General features: G+C 42.1%; 1 protein-coding gene across 5 annotated transcripts in view; it reads left to right on the top strand.

The window, feature by feature from the left end:
• The first annotated feature begins 3,387 nt into the window (after nucleotides 1–3,387).
• Nucleotides 3,388–15,325, top strand: part of LOC142468875 (creatine kinase U-type, mitochondrial-like) — a 28,061-nt gene continuing 16,123 nt past the window's right edge. For 4 of the 5 annotated variants that reach the window (XR_012788895.1, XR_012788893.1, XR_012788894.1 and 1 more), the window contains exons 1-4: nucleotides 3,388–3,489; nucleotides 8,394–8,597; nucleotides 10,807–11,005; nucleotides 15,146–15,241. Coding sequence is in view for 2 of the 5 variants with exons in the window: in XM_075575503.1 (XP_075431618.1) it covers nucleotides 8,446–8,597; nucleotides 10,807–11,005; nucleotides 15,146–15,241 (447 nt within the window). In the remaining 3 variants the exon portion in view is untranslated. The other variant, XM_075575505.1, reaches the window with a different exon arrangement.

Below are 15,325 nucleotides of genomic sequence, written 5' to 3'. Positions count from 1 at the left end.
TCGGCTGAATCAATTGTAACACCGCCCGAAGAAGAGATTATTGTATCTCGAAAGCTCGCACAAATAAAAGCATTTCATTAGCCACAGAACGGTATCGACTATCTGTTTTTTATTTTATATATTATATAAGCAGGGATGCAGACCTGTCTAAAACATGTGAATGTGCTCACAAGTAATATTTTTATATGCTATATAGTGGATGGTTTTTAGTCACATATATATACACAGACACAGACACAGACAAAGACACAGACACAGACACACACACACACACACACACACACAGACACACACACACACAGACACACACACACACAGACACACACACACACACACACACACACACACACACACACACACACACACACACACACACACACACACACACACACACACACACACACACACACACACTCTATTGCTTAACCCTTTTGCTGCCCAGAGGGGCCTGCTCTGCCAGCAAAAGGATAATGAGACTGCACCATTAAAGATAAAATATCTTCAACCAAACATATACTATGAAACATTGTACATTGTGACGTTAATGCCTTTTACTGGGTAGTGTTACAAATCCAGCACACAACGGGTTAACTTGAGTTGGTGACACTATCTAAGAGTGGCCTGGTCTGTGATTATTGGGGCAATTAAGCAATAAAAGGAGAACCCTGGTTACAGTGAGTTGACCCTGACAGATAGAATATAGACTTTATTGGTCAACCAGGCAAAAGTTCAAAGGCCGTCTTAAAAACTCCTTCCCCAGAGACAGATGGTGAAAGAGGGGTCACCAGTTATATCCACACAGATTTACCAAATAGAAAGATACTAGCTGATATACCCGGCGTTGTTGCCCGGGATGTAAATGCGTAATAGTTAGTATTATTTATAAATCGTGGAACAATAGGTTGAGTATTTGTTGGAAAGGTTGGATAATAATGTTGAAAAGAAAGATGGAAGAAAAATTACCTCTCTGGGCGTGTATGTGTATATCGGTATTACCTCTCTGGGCGTGTACGTGTATACCGGTATTACCTCTCTGGGCGTGTATGTGTATACCGGTATTACCTCTCTGGGCGTGTGTGTATACCGGTATTACCTCTCTGGGCGTGTATGTGTATACCGGTATTACCTCTCTGGATGTGTATGTGTATACCGGTATTACCTCTCTGGGCGTGTATGTGTATACCGGTATTACCTCTCTGGGCGTGTATGTGTATACCGGTGTTACCTCTCTGGATGTGTATGTGTATACCGGTATTACCACTCTGGGTGTGTATGTGTATACCGGTATTACCTCTCTGGGCGTGTATGTGTATACCGGTATTACCTCTCTGGGTGTGTATGTGTATACCAGTATCTCCTCTCTGGGAGTGTATGTGTATACCAGTATTAACTATCTGGGCGTGTATGTGTATGCCGGTATTACCCCTCTGGGCACGTATGTGTATACCGGTATTACCTCTCTGGGCGTGTATGTGTATACCGGTATTACCTCTCTGGGCGTGTGTGTATACCGGTATTACCTCTCTGGGCGTGTATGTGTATACCGGTATTACCTCTCTGGATGTGTATGTGTATACCGGTATTACCTCTCTGGATGTGTATGTGTATACCGGTATTACCACTCTGGGTGTGTATGGGTATACCGGTATTACCTCTCTGGGTGTGTATGTGTATACCGGTATTACCTCTCTGGATATAGTGACCTGACCGTCTTGCAGGGAGAGTGCAGGGCTGTTGCTAGGGTGCTGGGCAGCTTCCTCCATCCTGATGGCTGCTGCTGGGTAATGCAGCTAATCCAGGAGAAGGTGTCAGGAGGTTGGGGCCAATGAGAGGAGGAAACAGCATGGAGCAGAGAGCGGTGTGTATGTGTCTCGAGCGTGTCGCACCTTTCACCATTGTGTCTAGTATTTTTGGAGAAGCCACATGGCAACCCTACTGTATGTGTAGTTTAAGGAACAATGTTAGATGTAAAATAATGTTAATAGAGTATTGCACTTTTAGATGCAAATGGAAAACAGATATCATCACGTTTACCTACAAAGTATGAAAATGGATATGCTTATTGAAGTATCAGTCTGTTCACCAGTTGCCCCAGTGGACACAGGGGGTAGAAACCATTATCTGCAGATGTTTGATGTAGGATAACCTGCCTGTGCAATGCAATGATAAATATCTTCCGACAATGAGATACTACTGAAACGAAACTCTCTCCATGCAATGTATCTACTTGCATTGTATTGGCAAGACCTTGAATGTATTGTTTGAAAGTTTAATGATTGCTTCAAAAGTGTTACAATACAATGGGGTCTACAGGTAAATGATTATTTAGCCATAGCTGATTAACAGTTTTAGTGCCAGACAATATCCTGCTGTTCTCTCCAGCGATGGTGGAACAAGGGTAGAAGTGTGTTAAAAAAAGTAGTTGCACTGATTTAAAGAAATCTTAATACAGGCATACCCCGGTTTAAGGACACTCACTTTAAGTACACTCGTGAGTAAGTACATATCGCTCAATAGGCAAACGGCAGCTCACGCATGCACCTGTCAGCACGCCCTGAACAGCAATACTGGCTCCCTACCTGTACCGAAGCTGTGCACAAGCGGGGAGACTATAGAGCCTGTTACACATGTGTCATTTACATCAGTTATGCACGTATATGACGATTGCAGTACAGTACCTGCATCGATAAGTGGAAAAGGTAGTGCTTCACTTTAAGTACATTTTCACTTTACATACATGCTCCGGTCCCATTGCGTATGTTAATGCGGGGTATGCCTGTAATCCCTTAGTACCATCACACTTTTATCTCTGGTTAAGAGAAGTAAATTCGAATACCAATTGTCTCGGACAGGTCTGCAACCCTGCCTTTCCCCATTATCTCTTAGCATACAATGGTTCCACTGCAGCCAGGGATTCTGGGTAATGACATGCAAATGAGCACAGTGTGTCACACCCTTTAAACGTATGACTGCCATATTACACAGCTTTTCAGCACAACCTGGGTTAAAGAAGGTTAAGAGAATAAATGAAAATAAATAAATGTATTTAAATTAAATAAAAAATAGTGATCAAACAATAATTTATGGTTTGGTGGAAGTGGTAGAACAAGGAAGGGACTTAACGTGGGGCTTTAGTTTGCTCTAAAAAATAAACTTTATTCTGAGCCTTCTACCTTTTTGTTTCGCCAGATAGTCAAGAAAGAACAAAGTATAACTGAGAAAAATAAAATAATAAATGTCCGGGGAAAATTAATGATCTGATAATGCCCTGAGATAATATTACCTTGTGTTCATGATATAGGAGAAAAGGTCTAAATTGGTAGTAAAATGGTGATAAGGGTTAACAATTTGTTTTAATGGGAGTGATAATACGGCTACCCCATTATACACTAGAGAGTTCAGGGTTGGATATAAAAGAGGCTTCTCATAGGCAGGTCGGGCTTATCAGCAGCAAGCACCGGAGTCTCCAGCAAGACGGACCCTCACCAGGTATGGAAGACCCTTCTAACTCCACCGTCTCACATACACAGCAGGGCAAGCTAGAGTACACGTGTGTTACATACATGCTTCATATGATTTAGCTGTTTTAATCTTTACCACCCTGCAGCAGTTTGCTTGATCAATATGTTTAATCACCATTTGCCCCCATGAGCTTACAATCTTACTTAGATTGTAAGCTCTTCGGGCCAGGGACTCCTTTTCCTAATGTCTACCTTTATGTATGAATTCCTTATTCCTTTTATGCCCCGTGTGTTACTGCTAAAAAGCGCTCTGTACATGGATGGCGCTATATAAATAAAGAGATATACATACATTTGCAGTGCACATTTTATCATTTTTCTTTGGTGACAAATGACATTGTAAGAAACCATTTGTAGCATAAAAATAAACCTTCTCTTAGGACTAAATGTCTACAAAACCTGTGTTTCCATTTTTTTAATTCATTACATGATGTATTCTTCCATTATTCAAATGAACTGATTATTTAATTTAACACCAAATTAGCTTATTTTTGTGTTCATAATGTTTGCATTAATTATTGCCAATTGCCTTGTCTTACTCTTTTCTACATTAGTAATTAGTAGAAATGTTTTGTTTGGGGCATTGCAGTTTGCAACCCTATGGAAGATTTGCATTGCAGTTGTATTTCATTGTATTATGTATATATACAGTATAGCACGCTTTCCTGCAATAAATATCACCCTTAACACCCTATCAAGCAGGAAACAGAATGGACAACCTTTATCCTCATTTGTAAGCGGTTTTGAAGAACACAAATATTTTTCCTTTTTGTGAGCTCAGGATGCATTCCACAATCTTATATATTTTTTGCAGAAAGACAAACTATGTTCTCATTAATTGTAAAGTCTACTGGCTCACTAGCAAACAGACAAAGAGTTTCGCTTCTCTATATCACTGTTAAAGCGACAATCTAAGCTGGCTGTTTTTTTCTTCTTCATTATTTTTCATTTTCATTTCATATTTCACAGGATTGAAGCAGGTTTTTAAAAAAATATATAAATAATATTTTAGCAGGGGGTCTCCGGAGCTGAAACCCATTAATTTGATCTCCGGGACCCCCTGCTTCCAAAGCTACAGACCTCCGTAGGGGGGTGCTGGTAACCGCTCCAGCTCGGCTACCAGGGTTCACAAAATGGCTACTTTTCAAAACTCCTGTACCCTGCTGGCCAATAGGAAGCTGTGATGTCATCCGGTGTAGCTTCCTATTGGCCCACGTGATGTGGGAGCTTTAAACTTGCAGGGTACCCACGCCCCCTACGGAGGTAAGTATCTCTGGAAGCAGGGGTCCCCCGGAACTGAGATTAATTGGGTTCAGCTCCAGAGACCCCCTGCTTCAATCATATATATATATATAAAATTTCCTTTTTCTATTTTGATTTAGAATCCAAGTCTTTTTTCTTTATATTAGATTAGTTATTCTGTGGTATATTTAGAGTGCTATTTTGGGGATTGTCTCAGTCTTTTTGTGTGTTATATTTATTTCTCTTTCCCCCAGCACCACCAGTGTTTCCCTAGTTATTTAGTCACAGGTTATCCTGTTTAGAAATTGTTTTGTCTCAGGATTCTCTGTATTAATTTTTGGGTCTGGCGTAACCACTTATTTATATAGTGTGAGCAACTGCCCTTTTGTGTGTGTGATATATATATATGAAAACAAGAAAATAAAAACCGGTTTGGATTGCTCCTATACACATTTGTAAATAATAACCTCATGTTAGTATGTTAATGAAGGTAATGATTTAATTAGTGTGTGTTAACCCTGTCTTACCCAAAAGTGGCGTTACTCCCATGCAGACCGTGTAGGGGTGTTTAATTAAAATAAAGAAAGAGACAGGAGAGGAAAAGAACCCGGTAAATAACAATATGTTAAATCAGACCTAACGGTGGTCTTACACTTCCCCAGACCCTGTAACAGACCTATGTCAGGGTCTGGGTGTGAGTAATGCACCTTTATCTCTGACCTAACATAACGTTAAATCCCTGCGGTCACTATACCCGAGATCTGGGGATCGGCGCTGTTACAGGGAACGCCCCTTCTGCATCTCATTAGCACTAACGTCCGTTATAGTAACCCACGGCATGGTTACAGCTGAAAACTTAGCGCATCGTTACTGAGCTTTGAAGATCCCCGTTAGCACTTAAGGCTGGGGCCATAGAAGGGGAAGCAGGTCTGGACCGCACTGACGCTGAGGTTCGCCTGCTGAAATCTGCGCGATTTCATGCCCATGCAGGCGAGCCAGCGGGCGCGATCGGAGGCGGGGGGAGACTGAGGGAGGTGGGGCAGTGACGTTGCTGGGCCAATCGCCCACGACACATTGACGTCAATGTCACGGCGCCGTGACGTTGACGCTGCTCCGCGCTGATTGGATGTTTTCAGCCGACAGCGCTCTGAAAAACAGCTTGGCTGTCGGCTCAAAAAATCCAGCACCTCAGCACGCCTGCGGACGCTCGCGTGAGCCCCCTCTCAAGGCATCCTCATTGAGGATGCAGGGGCTCAGCGCGGAGCGTCCGCACGGCTCAGCGCGGCCTGTCCTTCTATGGACTCGGCCTAATGAGAAGTTAGCTGAAGTTAACGTATGGTTAAGTCATTGACGGAGCTCTGAGGATCTACGCCTAAGTGCTTTAGTAATTTTTGCTTGATATTATTACAGAAATGTTCATTATTATCATTATTATTTTTAGAGGATGCTGTTTACAGATTTACAATAATAAAGTTGTACTTTAGTTTTTTCTTTTTTTATTGACTCTGGATACAGAAAAGTGAATGTAATTGTATCATGTAATGTGTCATAGAAAGCTAAAATGATGTATTGCTGGACACTAGTTGCCAAAAACAGTGTGGCAATCACAGGCTTACACAGGCACATGAGGGAAGACAGATGCTGTACTTTGGGTGGGACTTTTATAATCCCCTGGTAATAAAATAAGCATATTTGTTCCCCCTGTTTCTGAATGTGAAAGTGCACAGTTCACGAAAAAACTGCTAATTACATAAACATGGGAGAAAAACACAATTTAGAGGGTAACTGTCAGGAAGAACAGACAGTCACAATGCAACTCGGAATATCAATGCTCTAATGTTAGTAGACAGGCTTGGGATAAGTGGGCAATAGGAAGTCATAAGCAAACCCAACAATGCCAGATCTACTAGGTACTGTAACATACAGCAAGAGAAAGAGACACAGATAATCACAGAGGTAAAGCAACCAAAGAGGCTGATATATCAGGTGTGGCAGACAGAAGACTGTATAACTAGATAATCTCAGACAGTATTGGTTAATCATTTCTAATCAAGAGTTTTGTCTTGCAAATGACAGGAGATTTACTGAAGAGTATAGGCCAAGTGGGTGGAAATTGAGAGTATTAATGAAATCCCTGCACTCTACTGGTTGGTCAAAATGCAGGGCACTAGTAGTCAGTAATGGCAAAAATTTCTGGCACCTGCAAAATTTTGCATTGTAGTCAATCAGATTTTTGAGTTGCAGCTCTGAATTCAGCATCTCTCAGACAGGGGGCAGGGGAGATAGATGAAGCGACTCTCCCCCTCCTTGCCACATGGCGCTGTCCAGCAGGAAAGTTCTGAAACTTTGCAGTTACTAGATCGTGCTAATCAGTGTGTTACTGATCCAACTGAAACAGACATCATTTAATACGACCTGTTCCTAATTAACCTTGATCCTTGATCTCAGGACATTGTGCAAAATGTGGTTACGATATCTTCAGTGGTGTCCAAATGCATAGTGAACTTTCCAAAATATATAGTAGATATATCATTTAACTATGTCCATCTCAATGCTAGTATATCTGAATTAGCTAGAACGGTGTTGAAACGCATTTGGTTCTTGTTAACATATAATGGTTCTTGTTAAAAATAATGTTGCTATTATAGCAAAAGGAGCTTAGTAGATACCATGAGAAACCATTTTACTTTTGGGGTGTATTTTTATGTTACCATCTTGTAACATGGTAGCAGGGTAGCGGTCACTAGCTGGTCCCTGAAGGTGGTTATGATGAAGTATTCTAGTCATACTGCCCTTCTAGTGACCTATCATTTGTATGCACCCCCATTACTCTGTATCCATAACCCATGCACCTTATTTCCAAAACCTAACTTGTCTTGTTTTCCTTCATTCTGAATCTGTAAGTCCCCTGGCTATCCTTCTTTATATCACGTTCTCTGTGACAATCTCACTTCTACTAACCACGTTCCCAGTCTCATTACTTTCGCATCCCTGCTCCTGTCAATTCCGTATGTTGCCTAATGCTCCTATTTACTTCAATTCCCCCCTGTTATGGACCAACAGATTCAGACTAAAGCTCACAACTCTTCTCCCTCCTCCTCCCAATATTTTCCCCCCATCCTTTCCCACCACCCCCTCCTCCCATTATCTCCCCCCCCCCATCCCTTCCCACCACTCCCCTCCACCCCTCCTCCCAATATCTTCCCCCCATCCCATCCCACCCTCTTTCCTTCTGGTTGTCTTATTCCATATAGTTGATCTCTCATCTAAACTAACACATTGGGAGACTCATTATATTTTGACATTCACTATGAGAACAGATATACGAAAGACAGAGTGGTGACCTTCCATTCAAATGCACTTTCCATTACTTATGTATGGGATTGTGACTGGGAATTATATATGTAGGGCACGTGTAATAAATGGTCTGCTGTGGCCAGCGCCATTTCTGAACTTACATGCATGCCAATGTAAGTTCATTACATAGGATGACAATAATTGCCAGGCCAAGTATATGTGATGCAGTATGTGTTTTTGTGGCATTTCCACAAAGACACGGCAGAAGTGGAATTGATTGCTTCTCTCTCACACACAGGCTCACACTCCATTTCTTCCTTGGTGTGTCCACAGATCAACTGGGTTTCTTATTCCATCGCTCTCCTACTGCTCAAGGATCTCTAAAATGGCCAGTACCTTCTCCAGAGTTCTCTCCACAAGGAAATCCGCCGGACTCCTGGCAATGGTTGGAGCTGGATCTCTAGCAGCTGGATACCTTATGACCAGAGAAACACTCAGTGCTGACACAGACAAAAAGAGGCGACTCTACCCACCAAGGTAACAATAGCATACATTAGATGCAGTGTGGGACGCCTTTCCAAATGACATTGCTGGTTAACAGTTAGAAGAACTGGTCCTTCTCCAGGTTCCTAAACGATTTGTCCAGTTTGGTTAACAAATTAGGAAAATTAAAGGGACGGTGAAGATGGATCACTTATGCAAATGAGCATAAATGTGGGATCCTTTATCTTGTACATGATTTGATGACAATTATATAGGATTACAAATGTGAAGGATTCATATTAATAAACGTTTAACACTTGTCAGAACAACTGCTGTGTGTTTCCATCTGCAATCAGCCCGGTTTCAGCAATCAATTCCACTAACACACATTCTGTTTAGCTTTACATTTTCCAAACAAATAAATCCTCAGCTTGAACTATGAACAAAGGGAACAATTGGTTTCAAAAGAATAAAAAAAGTACCAAAATAGTATAAAAAATATCTAAGTGCCTAAGTAATTGTTTTGTAAATACCCATTTTTTTCAGTTGTACCATTTCATTTTTCTCTAGTTATTAATAAACTGTATACTTTATTAGTGCTGTGTCTCCCCCTGTATTCATTTAAACACAGTAAACCTCAGTTACTTATACTGTAGGTGACAGTGGCTTCAGGCTGACTAATAAGATGGGTTACTTCATTACAAGTAACACACTGTACTGCAGAGAGGTCCCTATGAACCCTGCAGACTGGAGCTGAGCTGTTGATATATTTGTGCTATTCCCAGACATTCAACTGGTTCTTGTGTTGGCTCTATCATTACTGCTTATTCACGGACACAGCAAGCAAGCCTTTCAAAGAGCATACATTAATCGTCAAGCCCTACCCACACACAGATTCTAGGACATGGTGCTATTAGTATAGGCGGTATATTTGTATGTATGTATATCTTTATTTATATAGCGCCCACTATATACTCCGCATTTAAATAAAAAGAGACAGCACAGGAGATTATAATGCAGTAACTGCAACAAAGAAAATCAAACAGTAGGAAAGGAAATCCCTGCCCCTGAAAGCTTACAATCTATTGTAATCAAGCAGTTCATGGGTGGTCCCTGCAATAAAACAATAAATCACTGCACTAAGGCATTATGTTAACTCAAGAATCCCTTATATTGCATTAATGGTGCTGTCCAATAAAGAACCAAACTGAACCAGTTTGTGGTGAGCACACGTGACACTCACCTATTTGGGGTGTAATAATGGTGATAAACCTGCCGCCATTACCATTATTTATTTGTATAGTATTTTACTGTCCTGTCAGTTCAAATTGGGTGTTTATCGCTGTGCTTTAACAGTGACAGTATGCAGTACCCTATTCAATCTAATTTGTGTGGGTGCTCACCAATCTGGGGTGTAATAATGAATTATAAATGATATTTTAATCTGTCTCTGTTATATTGATATTTACAGATAAAACAGAAGCAACAATATCTCTCTGTAAAGAAAATAAGATAGTTGCTGTCATTTCTACAATACTATTGTGACTGACACCAATTGTGTGTAATGTCTGCACAGGGCCAGAACCTGTTCCCGCTTCTACTCAGGTCACTGGACACAATCTGTTCATAAGTTGATTAGAAGGGAAGGATGCCATGCTAATAGAACACAATCTACTTAAGAATTTTCTCTCCAAGCCTACACCCATTTCTGCGACTTACTGTAAAAACTGGCTGCTCTGGCTTTAAATATATATTTTGTGGGGAGAAAATTACTTTTTTTTTTTTAAATCTGGTTTACATAATTTGTGCAAATATATATCCTTCATGGACTAAATCTATTGAAAGAAATATAAAATAATAGGAGGATTAAACAATGCTCATTAATTCCAATTTCCAAATGATTGCTTCAGGCGCAACCCTTTCGAAACTGCATAGTCCCTACTGCAGGGGCGGCCAACTCCAGTCTTCAAGGGCCACCAACAGGTCATGTTTTCAGGATATCCCTGCTTCAGCACAAGTGGTGCAGTCAAAGACTGAGCCACTGATTGAGCCACCTCTGCTGAAGCAGCAAATCATTTTATCTCCCTGGCACAAAAGCATAGATTGTAAGCTCATCTGGGCAGGGACTGTGTCTGTAACAATCCTATGTGCTGCGTACTGTGCATGCTTTGTGTTGGGGAAATGGGGACATTGGGGGAAAAAGCGCTAAATGAAATAAAGTTGTTATTATTATAAAGTGTGCTCCTGTTTTCCTGTTACACAGTGCAGAATATCCGGACCTTCGGAAACACAACAATAGCATGGCCACCTTCCTGACTCCTGCCATCTATGCCAAGCTCTGCAACCAAACCACCCCTACAGGCTGGACTATTGACGAATGCATCCAGACTGGTGTAGATAACCATGGCCACCCCTTCTCTATGTCAGTGGGCATGGTAGCTGGCGATGAAAAGTCCTATGAGGTGAGAGAACCGGGGAAATAATGACCCCCAACAATGCTTTTTTACTCATCATTCGCAGAAAAGAAACTACAAACAGTGAAGAGTATTATATAAGGCGATATAGTATAGTGATCCATCACCTCGGAGTCAGCGATGTTACTCTACTATCATCCCGCAAATACAGCACACACAAATGTCTGGAGGTACAATGGCTGCGGCTTTTATTTATATACAGCAAAGGAGGCGGTGCAAACCCTGCCAGAGATATCCACCTGCAGGTAAGGCCAATGGCGTTTATACCATGACCCGTTAGCTGGGACCGTCCCAATTCCCGCTGTTCCACTGACCCTACGTCAGCCGTGAGATGGGTCCCAGGTACTCAAAGCACAATGAGCCCTGTCCACTCACCCACCATGCCACCACCAGGCATTACCATAACTGAGACCCCATGTGGCAAGGTTACCCTGCCACCCAAACAGCCATCGCGACAGAAGAAATATAACCCCAACAGACACCTCAAATATAAATATATTTAATACAAGTATAACTCACACAAAACAGAATTTAACCAAAAGAGGTGGGAGAAAAACTGTGAGGGGCGCAGCATGATCTCCCCGCCCCTCACTGCCTGCCTATAACACCTCCTGCTAGCCCACCAGGTGTCACCGGGAACCAAGTGGGGTGGGAGGGGGCAGAAGAGATAGGTGGGGTGAGCCTGGGTCCTGCAGTCATCCTGCACTTTGCCTAAGGCGCCATGCTTTCTATCTCATTGGTCTCAAAAAAGAGGCCAAGTCAGTAGCTTCAGACATGACACATCCAAGGGTATTTAAAAAGCTGGCAACACCACTAGCAAATGTCATCAACTACAGATGCAGTGGCCGTTATTGAAACACTTCCCGCGGTGTATACCTCAGAATACCCATGTCATGGCGCGGGATTTCTTCCAACCGTACCGCTTTAAGAAGTGAGTGCAGAAAATTGTATTTTAGTGTTCTGGCTTTTAAACACCTGAAATTGACACAGTTGCACAGTGCTGTGCACATTACAATTCATTCATTTCATTGCATTTAATTGCACACAATCTATGAAATTCAAATAAAGCAACCGCGATAAACACGTGTGCCTGGTGCGATTGGCGGCGTTCGAACCGCGTGGAGTACAGCAGCGCACACGAAAACGGCGCTGTGATTTGTTCGAATAACAGCCACTGCACCTGCAGTTGCTGTTGGATTGAGTGGTTCTTGGAGATCAAAGGAAGGTCCCACATTGCTCTACTTTCTAAACGTGTTTGTTTGATCGAAGATGGGCAAGCCAGTTATCAGATTCTCTGCTAGCCCATGTGCTATGCAGGGTTACAGAATAGCTTTCAGTGTTTATTCCAGGTGTATACGTTTCTTATCCAATATCAGATATAGAAGTTCCCATTGTAACTATCAAATCCTGTGGTGTTCTAAGAAAGGCTGAATTAAATTTGATCATTAGTTTTGTGTGTAGGTTTGCTATAAGCAGTCGCTTTTTCAGCCTCCAAGAAACCCTGATAAATACATGTGGGACTATTTCTTCTTAGATCATCCCACAGTTTATTGGTGATCATATTTTTCAATTGCTTGAAACAGAAAATAGGATTTTCCGGACAAAATAAGTAGAGTTCTTCTCAACAAGGCGCTTCCATCATTGTAACCAAGGCTTTAATTAAGAGATGCTACACCAGGGATGGGCACTCTGTTTGCCATCCCCCCCCCCACACCACTCTCTTTGCCACACCACAGCACTCTGTTTTCCATACCACTCCCTTTCCCCCAACCCCTCTTCCACTTCTCTCTGCTCCCCCTCCGCTAAAAATTTCATGTTGTGTTTGGTGTGTAATTAGAACACGCCTTCTCTTTCCATGGGTCAGAGCAGGGTCATGTGACCCTGCTCTCAGCACGAAAGTATCTCTCCCTTGTCTCCCAAAGCACAACGTTTGGGGGAGCGTGTGTTCACGTGCATGAGCGTGCGCGCACAGCGGGAAAGGGGTGTGCCAATCCACATTTGTTATGGTAAGCACGCCAAGCGCAAAGTGCTAAGCATGGACTGTGCCAGCGGGGACTCAGCCTTAGGCTGCGCTTATAAAGCCGGCGTCGCGACAGTGACATCAGGCTGCGGTTGCTGGAAAAATCGAATTGAGATGACTTGCAGCGATCGCCACCAAGCCGTCGCTCTGCCGCGCCTTCGCGCCGTCACGTTGTGCTTATTATAAGCGCACACGACGGCGGCTATGCATTTGTTTTGATGCGACGTCGTCGGAATTATAAGCGCAGCTAATGGGGGCCAGTTGCAGGGAGGAGAGTAGGAGCGGCTGCGGCCATGCTAGCGCTGAGTGTGCGGCGCTTGCCGAGTTTAGTTTCGGCAATTCAAATTGTCCCGTCCCCGCGCTTGGGTAAACAAAAAAAATTGACTTTCAAGCGCGCTCAACTTGCCCCCAATGCCCCTCTGCGCGCTTGCGAAATAGCCAGGACACCCGGCGCTCATGCTTGGAGAGCTGGTGACGTCACCATTCTCAAGCATGAGCGCGGTCAGCGCCAGCATGGCCGCAGCCTCATTCCAAATGTTATCAGTCCAGGGGGGCAATTTCCCCCCTACTCCCAAGGCCAGCCTGCCCCTGACTCAGAAGATAAAGGCCGTGCCATATAAAATATCAAAGGACATAAGAATGAGTATGGTGTATTTCAGCATTTTCCATTTTAACACGTATTTTAAAAATGTATTGTATATATACTGTAAGTCTGTAGAATTTCCAATAAAACAAATTTACAAAAAAAAACCACTCTCAATTTCAGTATTCTTGGCTATTTTTCAGCACTCACAGAAACAATGATTATATTTTTAAAGGGTTAGTTTGCATTAAAGTAAAAGGAAAATGTAGATGGAATTTTAGACATTATACAGCTAGCACTGTGACATAATAACACAAATATTTATGCCTCTTCAAGCTGCATTTTTCTGTAAATCCTTCAGTACCATGCTGCTATCTTTGAATATTTCAGGATACAGAACATGTTCTCTCTCTACACTGTTGTTATGGTGATAGATCAAAAAGGCAATACCTTGTTTATGAGTTCTATACATGAACAGAGCCAGAGACCTAAAGCAATAAAGCTACATAGACGCGCAATGTTGTCAGTCTCCTACTTGGAGCTGTTTTAATGTAGTGTCTGCAGTCTCCTGGTTCTATCTGTGTAGACCCCAGTAGTCAGTTATTTATTTATCTTCACAGTCAGTGTGCCTGCATTTCCTGCACTCCATGTGAGGTGTTTTCACAGTACTCCACTGTGAACTCACCCTAATATTGCTGTGGTTGGCAGTTTCATTATGCTGTGAATTTACTATCATTATGACTGCACGTGCCAGCTCTATCACTTAAGCACTCGCATTCTAACACACTGTTAATGTTTCACTGAAGTGCGTAGTTATATCAAACATAGCAGGATAGCTTAATATTTAATCTACCGGTCACTGACTTGTACATATATATACACACTTACCATCTGGTCTCACAGTTGCTCCAGAGGGGTTAATACCCTGACTCACACCATCCTCTGTCCTCTATATCCCACCAACATTAAGTGGTCAACTGGGATAGTATAATCCTACAATTGATGACACGGATGCTTGATAGCGTTGATTTAATATATTTTTAAACTCACAGTACACAATTCTTTGGTAATATATGTTTTAAGTACATTTATTAAAAGTTAACTTTTACACTTTGTTGGTGTGCATTTAAGTGAATTCTTTTAGGGGGCACATCCATTTTGTGTTTCCCCTTCCCCTTTTTCTGATTCACAAATATTTATGCCTCTTCAAGCTGCGTTTTTCTTTAAATCCTTCAGTACCATGCTGCTATCTTTGAATATTTCAGGATACAGAACATGTTCTCTCTCTACACTGTTGTTATGGTGATAGATCAAAAAGGCAATACCTTGTTTATGAGTTCTATACATGAACAGAGCCAGAGACCTAAAGCAATAAAGCTACATAGAGGAATGTATTTTAGATAATGTTGTGAGCAGGCAAAAAAAAACTATAAAAGTCTGACTGATTCTTACCCAAAAACGATGAGTTACGTACCTTCAGATTTGGGAATCCCTCAAATCAATGTCTCATTGGGTGTTGGTTTAGGTATTTGCAGATCTGTTTGACCCCGTTATAAAGGAGCGACATAATGGCTATGACCCAAAGACCATGAAACACCCCACTGACCTAGATGCCAGCAAGGTAAGTAGCCAAGACATGTCTAGGTATCTCAGACCTAGCACAACAAAGGGAATGAATTGGAACCCTGTGAAACCTCCTTGGTTT

The sequence above is a fragment of the Ascaphus truei genome, chromosome 18 (genome assembly GCF_040206685.1).
Source record: "Ascaphus truei isolate aAscTru1 chromosome 18, aAscTru1.hap1, whole genome shotgun sequence".
Lineage (NCBI taxonomy): Eukaryota > Metazoa > Chordata > Amphibia > Anura > Ascaphidae > Ascaphus > Ascaphus truei.
This window is presented reverse-complemented; position numbering and strand designations above follow the sequence as displayed.